General features: G+C 38.1%; 1 protein-coding gene and 1 non-coding gene across 2 annotated transcripts in view; one reads left to right on the forward strand and one right to left on the reverse strand.

Moving 5' to 3' along the window:
• Window positions 1-12,517, forward strand: part of PDZD8 (PDZ domain containing 8) — a 76,656-nt gene that overhangs the window by 22,267 nt on the left and 41,872 nt on the right. Inside the window, exon 2 of the mRNA XM_043475331.1 lies at window positions 5,296-5,421. Within this exon, the coding sequence (XP_043331266.1) occupies window positions 5,296-5,421 (126 nt within the window). The remainder of the gene's footprint in view (window positions 1-5,295; window positions 5,422-12,517) is intronic.
• Window positions 8,933-9,055, reverse strand: LOC122446934. The gene has a single exon (XR_006271076.1). It is a non-coding gene; the product is annotated as a small nucleolar RNA SNORA26 (small nucleolar RNA).

Here is a 12,517-nt window from a genome sequence, read left to right on the forward strand (position 1 = left end):
AGCATGCTAGGCTTCCCTGTCCATCACCAACTCCCGGAGCTTACTCAAACTCCAGTCCATCAAGTCGGTGATGCCATCCAACCATCTCATCCTCTGTGGTCCCCTTATCTTCCTGCCTTCAATCTTTCCCAGCATCAGGATCTTTTCTAGTGAGTCAGTTCTTCACATCAGGTGGCCGAAGTATTGGAGTTTAAGCTTCAACATCAGTCCTTCCAGTGAATATTCAGGACTGATTTCCTTTAGGATGGACTGGCTGGATCCTTCTGGCTGTCCATGGGACTCTCAAGAGTCTTCTCCAACACCACAGTTAGTTCAAAAGCATCAATTCTTCGGCGCTCAGCTTCCTTTATAGTCCAGCTCTTACATCTGTACACGACTACTGAAAGAACCGTAGCTTTGACTAGACTGACCTTTGTTGGTAAAGTAACATTTCTGCTTTTTAATGTGCTGTCTAGGTTGGTCATAACTTTTCTTCCAAGGAGCAAACGTCTTTTAATTTCATGGCTGCAGTCACCATCTGCAGTGATTTTTGGAGCCCCCAAAAATAAAGTCAGCCACTGTTTCCACTGTTTCCCCATCTGTTTGCCATCAGGTGATGGGACCAGATGCCATGATCTTAGTTTTCTGAATGTTGAGTTTTAAGCCAACATTTTTACTCTCCTCTTTCACTTTCATCAAGAGGCTCTTTAGTAGTTCTTCGCTTTCTGCCATAAGGGTGGTGTCATCTGCATATCTGAGGTTATTGATATTTATCCTGGCAATCTTGATTCCAGCTTATGCTTCATCCAGTCCAGCATTTCTCATGATGGTCTCTGCATTTAAGTTAAATAAGCAGGGTGACAATATACAGCCTTCATGTACTCCTTTCCCGATTTGGAACCAGTCTGTTGTTCCATGTCCAGTTCTAACTGTTGCTTCTTGACCTGCATCCAGATTTCTCAGGAGGCAGATCAGATGGTCTGGTATTCCCATCTCTTTAATAATTTTCCACAGTTTCTTGTGATCCACACAGTCAAAGGCTTTGGCATAGTCAATAAAACAGAGGTAGATGTTTTTCTGGAACTCTCTCGCTTTTTCCATGATCCAGTGGATGTTGGCAATTTGATCTCAGGTTCCTCTGCTTTTTCTAAATCCAGCTTGAACATTTGGAAATTCACGTACTGTTGAAGTCTGGCTTGGAGAATTTTGAGCATTACTTTGCTAGCTGGTGAGATGAGTGCAGTTGTGCAGTAGTTTGAGCATTTTTTGGCATTGCCTTTCTTTGGAATTGGAATGAAAACTAATATTTTCCAGTCCTTTGGCCACTGTTGAGTTTTCCAAATTTGCTGGCATATTGAGTGCAACACTTTCACAGCATCATCTTTTAGCATTTGAAATAGCTCAACTGGAATTCATCACTTCTACTAGCTTTGTTCATAGTGATGCTTTCTAAGGCCCACTTGACTTCTCATCCCAGGATATCTGGCTCTAGGTGTGATCACACCATTGTGATTATCTGGGTCATGAAGATCTTTTTTTATAGTTCTTCTGTGTATTGTTGCCACCTCTTCTTAATATCTTCTGCTTCTGTTAGGTCCATACCATTTCTGTTCTCTATTGTGCCTATCTTTGCATGAAATGTTCCCTTGGGAAGACAAAAGAAAGGTATAGAAGTAGCCTGCTTCATTGTTTGGATTCGTTTATGGGTTTGAGCTACTAAAGACTTGGACTAAAAGTTTTGAAAACCAGGTGTTCTTTGTGAGAGTGTGGATTCTGTTTATTAACTTGCTGAACAAGTAGCTTTTTGTTTTGTTTTCTTGAAGTATAGTTTAATTTGCAATGTTGTGTTAATTACTGCTATACCGCAAAGTGACTCAGTTATACACATATTTATTAATACATTCTTTTTCATGCTCTTTTCCATTATGGTTTATCACAGAATATTGAATATAGTTCCCTGTGCTCTACTGTAGGACCTTGTTGTTTATCCGTCTATATATTAAAACTTACGTGTGTTAACCCCAACCTCCAACTTTATCCCTCCCCCTGACTCCTCCCCCTTAGCAACCACCAGTCTGTTCTCAATGTCCGTGATTCTGTTCATCTTTCATAGATAGGTTTATTTGTGTCATATTTTAGATTCCACAGGGACTTGCCGGGTGGTTCAGTGGTTAAGACTTTGTACTCCAATGCAGGGGTCACTGGTTCAAGCCCTGGTTGGGAAACTAAGATCCCCATGCCACATGGCTTGGCCCTAAAAAAAGAAATAGATTCCACATATAAGTTATATTATATGGTATCTGTCTTTCTCTTTCTGACTTACACTTGCATCTGTTGACGTGTACTGCTGCAAATGGCATTATTTTGTTCTTTTATGGCTGAATAATATTTCATTGTATGTGTGTAGCACATCTTCTTTATTCATTCATTTGTCTCTGGACATTTAGAGGTTGTTTCCATGTCTTGGCTGTTGTGAATAGTGCTACTGTGAACATAGGGGTGTATGTATTTTTTTGAATTATAGTTTGTCTGGATATATGCCCAGGAGTATGATTGCTAGATCATATGGTAATTCTATTTTTAGTTTTCTGAGGAACCTCTCTACTGTTTTCTAGAGTGACTATGACTACATCAACTTACATTACCACCAGCCAGGTAGCAGGGTTCCCTTTTCTCCATACCCTCCCCAACATTTGTTGTTTGTAAACTCTTTAATAATGGCTATTCTGACCAGGTTGAGGTAGTACCTCACTGTAATAGTTTTGATTTGCATTTCTCTGATAATTAATGATGTTGAGCATCTTTTCATGTGCTTATTGGCCATCTGTATTTCTTTGGAGAAATGTCTTTTTAGATCTTCTGCCCATTTTTATTTTGGGCTATTTTCTTGTTCAGTTGTATGAACTGTTGGTATATTTCAGAAATTAAGCCCATGTCAGTTGCATTATTTGCAAATATTTTCTCCCATTCTATAGGTCATCTTTTTGTTTTGTTTATTTATTTATTTGCTGTACAAAAGCTTGTAAGTTTGATTAGGTTCTGTTTGTTTATTTCTATTGCCTTGGGAGGTTGACCTATGAAAATTCTGGTATGATTTGTGTCAGAGAATGTTTTGCCTGTGTTCTCTTCTAGGAGTTTTATGGTGTCACGTCTTAAAGTCTTTAAGCCGTTTTGATTCTGTTTTTGTGTATGATGAGAGGGTGTTGAACAAGTAGCTTTATCTCACTGTTTAGTGTGCTGTTTTTAAATGAAGTACATTTTTAAATTTTAGTTTATTTTTGTGCAGAAATCATTTCAGCAACACCCCTAGTAGTATTAATAAACCCAAATTAGATTTTAGTGCTTGTAACATTGAAGTCACACACCTGTGAGAAATTTTTTAATTGAATTTTAGCTTTATATTTGACAAGAAAAGTTAATTCATGGAGCAGCTGTAATTTAGCACCTGGATTCTTCAAAGTTGCTAGTGTTTGTAGTGCTTTTTGTGATTTTTTTGTTTTTAATAGAGTGACAGTAACATGTTCTTCAGGAGTCATAAGGCTTATTAAAAACACTGAGCTACACCATCCTTCTGTCATTTCTATGATAGATGTAGTTTCTAGCTTTTTTTTCTCTCAGAAATTTGGCGCCAGTCTGTCTGAATCAAATAAGTTCAATGGAAACTAAGAAACAAAAGGGGCCTTTCTGTTTTCCATCTATTTCAAAAGCAGAAGAAAAGCACTGAGCATTATCTGTGTACCTACTTGCCTTTCCCTAAGAAGTTTTTTCTTTAATCCTGTTCATCGGGCAACCGTAAAATTGTATTTCTCTCCCTCTAACAATCTTTTTCAGTATAAACTGTTGAGGGCCATTCATATTTTCTTAATGTTTGTTTCACATTTAATGTTGGATTTTTATAAACCAGATCGATACATGTTTCAGTCCTGATGGTATGTGTGAGGGGTTAGATAATTAGATGTGAGACCAGATCACATCTGAGATTTCAAGGCATAAGTGCCCAGCAATTTAAATAACTATGAGATAAAGAAGAATGAAAGCAGTGTGTGTGATCCACCATGATAAAGGACCTAAAGCCGGTTATTTCGGGTTTAAGTAGGCTTTGAGGAATAGGGGAGACCTTCCCTTAGTACAGAAGACTTGAAAGCAGGAATACACATGGCATCCTCTGGGTGCATGAGGGTGATGACTCTTCTAGATTGGAAAGTTTCTATTAAGGAAAAATGCTATTGGAAAGATTGGTTTTGGTAGACCTTGAATATGAAACCAAGAACTTTTGACTTTCTTTTGTATTGTATGGTTAGTGAGAAGGCATAAAGCTTTTGAGCAGATAAATGTCATATCTAGTGACAGCAAATAGGGTTAATTGAAAACTATGGACCCTCAAATCCAATTTTCTCTTATTTTCTTTGTCCTTTGCTTAAATAGAGGAGTACGAATTATGTTTCAAATTAAAGTTTTTTAAAGCCTGCAGATTATAACTCACCACAAGCATCTCCATAAAAACCAAGAGTATTAACAATGAACATGTAAAGACCTGAATAATTCATAGGTAACAGAAGTGTTATGTAGTCTGGGCTTTGATGAGGTTAAAATAGCTTGAATTCTGGTTATGCCACTCACTGTGTAATGTTGAACAAATTCTTTATCCTTTCTAACCCTCACTTCATCTGGAAAGGGAAGCTAGTAATATTGCTCACTCAGGATTGTAAGCATGAATAACATACAAAGCATGTAAAGCTCTTAGCACACTGCCTGGCAAATAGTAAACATCTCTGATAAATACCTTTGCTGCTGTTAATTGTTGTTGTGTTATTATTTATCATTATCTGGAGAATCCCAGGGACGGGGGAAGCCTGGTGGGCTGCAGTCTTTGGGGTCGCACAGAGTCGGACACGACTGAAGTGACTTAGCAGCAGCAGCAGTACTGATCACTGTCCAGTTGTCTTGTTTCCATGGAACAGTGCATTCTAATTTTGATCTTGTTACTGCAGGAACACTTCCCATCTGGTCCAGGAAGAATCTCTCCTCCCCACTCAAGTTTCAGAGCCCACTGATTGGCCTTAGATTTTCTTTAACGTTCTTCTCAGAGTCTTGCCTGGTCAATGAGGGCATGCCAGAAAAACCAGGAAGTTTTGACTGCTGCAAAGAAAGCACCATTTACAGCCAGTTGTGAGGGAGAGTGGTAAACTTCGGTTTTATAATTTAGGTATTAGGTGTTTTGTTTTGTGTTGTTTTCCTACAGGTAAGTTTTGTTACTATGCTTTAAAGTGTGGTGTTTATTATTCAGAAATTTAGACTTATCTTTACTTTTGTCAGGTATAAGCCGTTTTTCCCATTCCAAACCTTGCAAGGATTTGAGGACGACGACGAAGAGTATATCCATATACAACAATGGGCACTTACTGAAGGCCGCCTTAAAGTTACATTGCTAGAATGTAGCAGGTATGTTCTTTGTTATTACTACATTAGAGGAAAGAAGGTATACCGAAAATGTACGTGAGCAGTATCTGTGCTTGTTCCCCTCTGTGTTAATTTATATTATATTATCTGTAAATTCTTTAATGGTAAATTTCATAAGAGTAGTCCTTTCCAACTTATAAAAAATATGAACTATATTTTAGAAAGCATACTAATGGGGGGAATCATTTGTCCTGCAGTAATTTCCAGACTTCTTAGGTACATAATGCTCTGTTGGCATATTTCTTACTACCTGTTAGAAAGCTGTTCATAGCATAACAGTTTTGAAAATTGGTTTGGTAATTAAAAATACCCTGGAAAGTTGCAAAACCAGACTTGTAAACCCCTGTGATTCTTAAATTTTAGGCTGAAAGGGAATCTCAGAAATAATCTGGCCCAGCCTTTTTATTTTTCCATCCCTATAGTTTAAGCTATGTTTATACTTTGCTTGAACTACTTACTACATTAGCCTCCTTCCTTATCTCCTAACATTGGTTACCAATATGTCAACCAGAATAAGCTTTTCAAAATGCATATCTGATTGTCCCTTTCCTACTTAAAATTCTCTTGATGGCTTCCCCATTCCTCTTAGACTGTAGACCCAAATCATTACCATGACACGCGTGCCCCTCTTTACCTCTCTAGTTTCTTTTTGTACTCAGCCCCTCACTTACAGTGCTTCAGCCAAAAAGGCCTTCCTAAGAGAAGAGGATGGCAGATTTTTTTCTCTAAAGTGCCAGATAAGTAAATAGTCTAGGCTTTGGCATTCACGTGGTTTCTTTTGCAACTACTCAACTCTGCCTTGTAGTATGAAAGCAGTCATAGATAAGACAGTAGGTAAATGAATGGGCCTGACTTGACTGTGTAACCATAAAACTGTATTATATGAATTTTATAATTTTTATGTGTCATAAAGTTCTTTTGATTTTTTTTTTTTTAACCATTTAAAAATGTGAGAACTATTGGTAGCCCACAGGCCATAGAAAAACCAACAATGGACTGGGTTTGGTCCATGGACCATAGCTTGCCATTCCCGGCCTTAGGTATTTAAACATACCAAGCTCCTTGTGTCTATTGCTTATGGCTTTTAACCACTAGCTATTGTTGTCTCCTTTGCTCACCATTCTTTTGCTGTATCTGAGATACTGCTCACCTAAAGCCTTGGGTCAGTCTTGAACCCGACTGCATGAAGGCATCAAGAGAGTGTAGTAAGGCATTGTTTAGGTCTTGCTGAATTGAGGCAAATGATACAAAGAAAAACATGACAATTTGTGAAGTATATGTATCCTACTTTATTTTAATAAGGACCTGTATAACGAATCTCTGAAAGAGTATACAAGAAACCAGTAAAGATTTTTATGAGGAAAAGGTGAAGGAAACTGGGTTAATGATGATGGACAGGGGTGAAGGTGGGAGCCAAACTTCTCATTATAAACTTTTTTTGTATTGTTTGATTTTTGTGACTGTATCACCTTGTCAAAAAATAATATAAAGACCAGTATTTCTGGAGAGTTGAAGGAGAAAGCATGGACAGTAGTTCATGTTCTTATGTTAGTACTTGTAGGCTTGGGTTATATAGTGCCAGCACCTTCCACCGGGTGACAGCTTAATCTTGGGAACAAGCACGCTATCTCAATAGTTTTTTAGTCACTATGGTTACAAACCTGACCATGTAAAGCTACTCAGTGTTGTCGTGCTGTGTATTATTCACACAGTTTAAGGAGTACTTAACATTGTTAATGGAGGAGAGAATAAAGTACTATTTTCAACTCATCCTTGCTTTTTTGTCTTTGTGTTGAGAAGTCAAAACATTTGTCTTATTTTTATTAAAATCTTTTTTACATTATTTTCTTCTAAACATATTTGTTAGTATAAAAATAGAACTCTGAATTCATAGAGCTTCCAAGTTTCTAGGATTCACATTAAAGGAAAGATACTATTATTATCTCAGTATTTTAAGTTTTCCCCCTACTGAATATAAATTCATTTTGTGTGGTTTATTGTAATCTCTAAAATAGAAAGTGACACTCTAGAAAAAAACAGAAGAACAAATAACAATGCCCCCCTTTTTGGAGGAAGAACAAAAAAATGCTTATTGTTTATTTCAATTTTGGAAGCCTAAGGCTTAAGAGCTCTTAAGATATTTTTACCATGACTGCTTCACTTAGTAATGTGAAAAGTTGTTGTTCAGTTGCTAAGTCATATCCGACTCTTTGTGACCTCATGGACTATAACATGCCAGGCTCCTCTGTCCTCCACTATCTCTTGGAATTTGCTCAGATTCGCATCCATTGAGTCGGTAATGCTATCTAACCACCTCATCTTTGGCCACCCACTTCGCCTTTGCCTTCAGTCTTTCCCAGCTTTAGGGTTTTTTCCAGTAAGTCAGCTCTTTACATCAGATGGCCAAAGTATTAGTTTCAACTTCAGCATCAATCCTTCCAATGAATATTCAGGGTTGATTTCCTTTAGGATTAACTGGTTTGATCTCCTTGCTGTCCAAGGGACTCTCAAGAGGCTTCTCCAGCACCACAGTTCAAAAGCATTGATTCTTTGCCACGCACCCTTCTTTATGGTCCAACTCTCACATCCATACATGACTACTGGAAAAACCATAGTTTTGACTACATGGACCTTTGTTGGCAAAGTGATGTCTTTGCTTTTTAACATGCTGTCTGGATTTGTCATAACTTTCCTTCCAAAGAGCAAGCGTCTTTTAATTTCATGACTGCAGTCACTGTCAGCAGTGATTTTGGAGCCCAAGAAAATAAAATCTGTCACTACTCTTCCCCTTCTACTTGCCATGACATGATGGGACCTGATGCCATGATTTTAGTTTTTTTAAATGTTGAGTTTCAAGACAGCTTTTTCACTCTCCTGTTTCACCCTCATGAAGAGTCTCTTTAGTTCCTCTTTTTACTTTCTGCCATTAGACTAGTATCATCTGCATGTCTGAGGTTGTTGACATTTCTCCTGGCAATCTTGATTCCAGCTTGTGATTCATCTAGCCGAGCATTTCATGTGATGTACTCTGCACAGAAGTTGACATTATACAGCCTTTTCCAATTTTGAACCAGTGAGTTCCGTGTCTGGTTGTAACTGTTATTTCTTGACCTGCCTACAGGTTTCTCAGGAAACAGGTTAAGATGGTCTGGTACTCCCATCTCTTAAAGAATTTTCCACAGTTTGTTGTCATACACACAATCAGAGGCTTTAGCACGGTCAGTGAAGCAAAAGTAGATGTTTTTCTGGAACTCCCTTGCTTTCTCCATGATCCCGCGAATGTTGGCAATTTAATCTCTAGTTCCTCTGCCTCTTCAAAACCCAGCTTCACATGAGAAGATTTGAAACAAATAGAAGAACATTTTATTTTATTTTTTTTTTCGCAGTAAGTTTATTTATTTATTTGTTTTTTGAAGGTCAAGTTTAAATTTAATGACTTTGGTATTAACTATACACATACTAGTAAGTGCTAAGACTTAAAATCTTCCGATTCAGTTGTGACTCCAGACAGGATCCAGAGAGGAGTTCTAAAAATCTCTTCTCTGAGTTTTATGGAGACTTTCTTTACCCTCCTGTGTTAGCCTCTTAAGGCACTGCGTCAGCCTTAAAAGGGCACTGGAAAGGGCGATAGAAGAACATTTTAGAATGATCAAAGTTTTGAAAGAGCATAAACCAATTAAGATTAGAACATATCTGTAGACCACTTGTGTGTGTATAAAATTGTTCTAAATTAGCATGCTATCATGAGTTGAAGTTTCTTGGATTTTTAACATATAGGCATGCATATTCACATTTCTCCTCCTTGAGACCTATTTAAACATGTCCAAGTTACAGTGTCATAGGGATCACTCAGCATTATTATGTTCGTGCATGCTTAGTCTCTTAAGTTGTGTCAGCCCATGGACTGCAGCCCGCCAGGCTCCTCTGTCTATGGGCTTCTCTAGGCAAAAATACTAGAGTGGGTTGCCATTTCCTCTTACAGAGGATCTTCCCAATCCAGGGGTCAAGCCTGCATCTCCTGCATTGGCAGGCAGATTCTTGACCACTGAGCCACCTGGGAAGCCCAGTGTTGTTACAGTTTTAACTTAATATACTGTTAAAATTTTTATCTTTTGGTTGCACTGGGTCTTTATTGCTGCACATGGGCTTTCTCTAGTTGCAGTGAGAGGGGCTACTCTTTGTGGCGGTGCATGGGCTTCTGATTGTGGCAGTTTCTCTTGTTGTGGAGTGCAGGCTCTGGGCATGTGGGCTTCAGTAGTTGCGTCACACAGGCTCAGAAGTTGTGACCTGTGGGCTCTAGAGCACAGACTCCGAAGTTGTGGCACCTGGGCTTAGTTGCCCCGTAGCATGTGGAATCCTCCTGGACCAGGGATCGAACCCATGTCCCCTGCATTGGAAGGTAGATTCTTATCCACTCTGCCACCAGGGAAGTCCCCTAGCTTAATATTCTTTTAAATGCTTGTTTCTTAAGCATTTTTGAACTTGACCTTGAATCAAGTAAAATATAACTTTAATAATGTTTTCCCGAAATCCGTGAAAGAATCATACTCGTCACCCACACACAGTGATGGCTTTCTGCAAGGATTTCTTAATTTTTTAAACTTTATTTTGAAATGATAAAGTGGTTCTCTGTGAGGATTTTTTTCTTTCTTAACTTTATTTTGAATTTCAAGACTTCCAGAAGTCTGTGTGAAGATTTAGCAATTGTAATTTGTTGTAATTTAAGAGTAAATTTTGCCAAAGAGGAAACAAGTTAGAAGTATTCATAGTAAACTGTTTACTGAAAATAACGGGAGTTGTATAGCTGGAAGCTTTATGCTTCAGAAGGCAACGCAAAGTAGAAATAATCCTGACTTTTGAGTTAGCAAGTGCTATGTTCACATCCTGGCGATACGCTTTTACTGTCTGTTACATGTTCTTGGGCAAGTTACACATCTGTAAAAATGGACAAGTATGCTGCTTACTGGTAATTGTGATCAGAGATAAGTAAATAAACTATAGTGCCTGCTGCTGCTGCTGCTGCTGCTATGTCATTTCAGTCGTGTCCGACTCTGTGCAAACCCATAGACGGCAGCCCACCAGGCTCCTCTGTCCCTGGGATTCTCCAGGCAAGCATACTGGAGTGGGTTGCCATTTCTTTCTCCAATGCATGCATGCATGCTAAGTCACTTCAGTTGTGTCTGATTCTGTGCGACCCTATGGACAGCAGCCCACCAGGCTCCTCTGTCCACAGGATTCTCTAGGCAAGAACACTGGAGTGGGTTGCCATTACTACACGCTAAGGCTTCAGTAGATGTAACTTCTGTTGTTATGCCTTGATATAATCATTCTCATACTTATCAAGAAAAAAATCTTTATAGAAAACTGGGTTTTTTGGACATGTAGTTGTGAGAACTGGAATTTGAATTTTATTAATTTGAAAGGGTCCTGCACTGTGAAGGGAAGTTGTTTTCTAATTTATGAAATACAGTTTTGAATTTCCCAAATAAAGCTTGGGAATGGAAACATAGTTGTGTTTGTAAAAATTGGTTCTTACACCTTGCTTTTATCAAATGTTTTAGAAAGCGAATACAGTCATTCTGAAGTTGCCTCTTTTTTATTGCATTGACTAAAGTTAGTTTTTTAATCACAGAAGAACTCAACTGCTGTGTTTGTAGTACTGCTGTTAGAAGACTAAATTATTTCACATTAGTGTTGCAGTCACTAAGATTATTAAGATTATTATTTTTAAATTTATAGTTCAGCTTCTAAAAGGATTTTAGATACTTTGCAAAAGAAAATAATATTCCCATGTGCAGTTAAGTAGAAGATAAATTAGATCAAAAACAGCCTTGTAGAAAAGAGATCGGTTTTCTGGCAGAGAAGGAAACTCGATGGATGAGTTTTTTTAGTTTTTAATCTCTTGATAAACCATGCCTGCTTTTCAGGGGAAGAGAGATTCTGATGTCAAATTCTAGAAGGGATTTGTCCCTACCTCTCTGTATAAAAGATATTAAACAGTGTAGTGGGCCTCATCTCATCTCTTCTCTCTTTTGTTTTCCTGGTTTTAGCAACTGGTGATATTTTTAAGAAACGAGCTAAGATTATAGTCAGTGAAAGCGAAGCCTGTAAAGTTTTGTCGTGTGACAGTTCTGTACTCTAAAGCAGTATATTTAGGATAGACTGTCCTTATTATAGATAGTTCTAATTAAGGTCAGTTCTTCACTGAGTCATACTTACAGTATTGTAAAGCTTCTGTTTTCTCAGCACCTTTTAGAGTGTTGTTTTGTTTTACTGGGTTCCAAAAATACATCATTTAAAAATTTTTTAAATGTTAACACAAATGCAGAAAAACCATAGCCCTTGGCATTCTACTTTTATTACCAAGAGTTCTCCCTTATCCCATAATTATCTGTTATCAGCATGCACTCATGGATTCTTATTTTTTTCAATGGTTATAATTCCTTACCATGCTTAATTATTTTGGTGCCTAAATTTTCTCAGATGTAGCTTCTTGGAGCCTCTTCAAACTGGCTCCTTATGTGCTTGTGACATGACCTTGTCTTTTTTCTTTGCTTTTCTTTTTCTTGCTGCTGCTTCTTGAAAACTGGACATTGGAAATAATGAGTTGTAGAAACTCCGGTTTCTGTTATATTCTGGGATGATTGATTTTATGTTCTAGAGGGCAGTTGACTTTCCTGTTCTCAAGTTGCAAATTGTTGTCTCCTTATTCTTGCCACCTTTCCATCTTCCTAGCAACAGCATGTTTCTGTTCTCTATTTTGTCTTCCCACTACTGCCGTTTTGGACTGGTGTCCCGGAGTCTCCTCCTTTACATAGGAGTCAGCCAAGGATTTGAGCAGAGATGGAACTTACCCTCTCAGTGGTTTCTTTGCTCCTAGGGATCACCCCATAATTTCTAGCTGCTCTGTCAGCTTTGCACGCCATCCTCTGATAGTTAAAACCCATAAATCTTCAACTTTCTGCTGCGTGAACTACACCACCATTTCCCTGCAACTCTAGCCCTGAGCGGTGTAAACCCCAAGCTAGTAATTTATACTCCTTCTTGAAATTTTTTGAAATTAGACTGTCCTCTGGCT

The sequence above is a fragment of the Cervus canadensis genome, chromosome 8, assembly GCF_019320065.1.
Source record: "Cervus canadensis isolate Bull #8, Minnesota chromosome 8, ASM1932006v1, whole genome shotgun sequence".
NCBI lineage: Eukaryota > Metazoa > Chordata > Mammalia > Artiodactyla > Cervidae > Cervus > Cervus canadensis.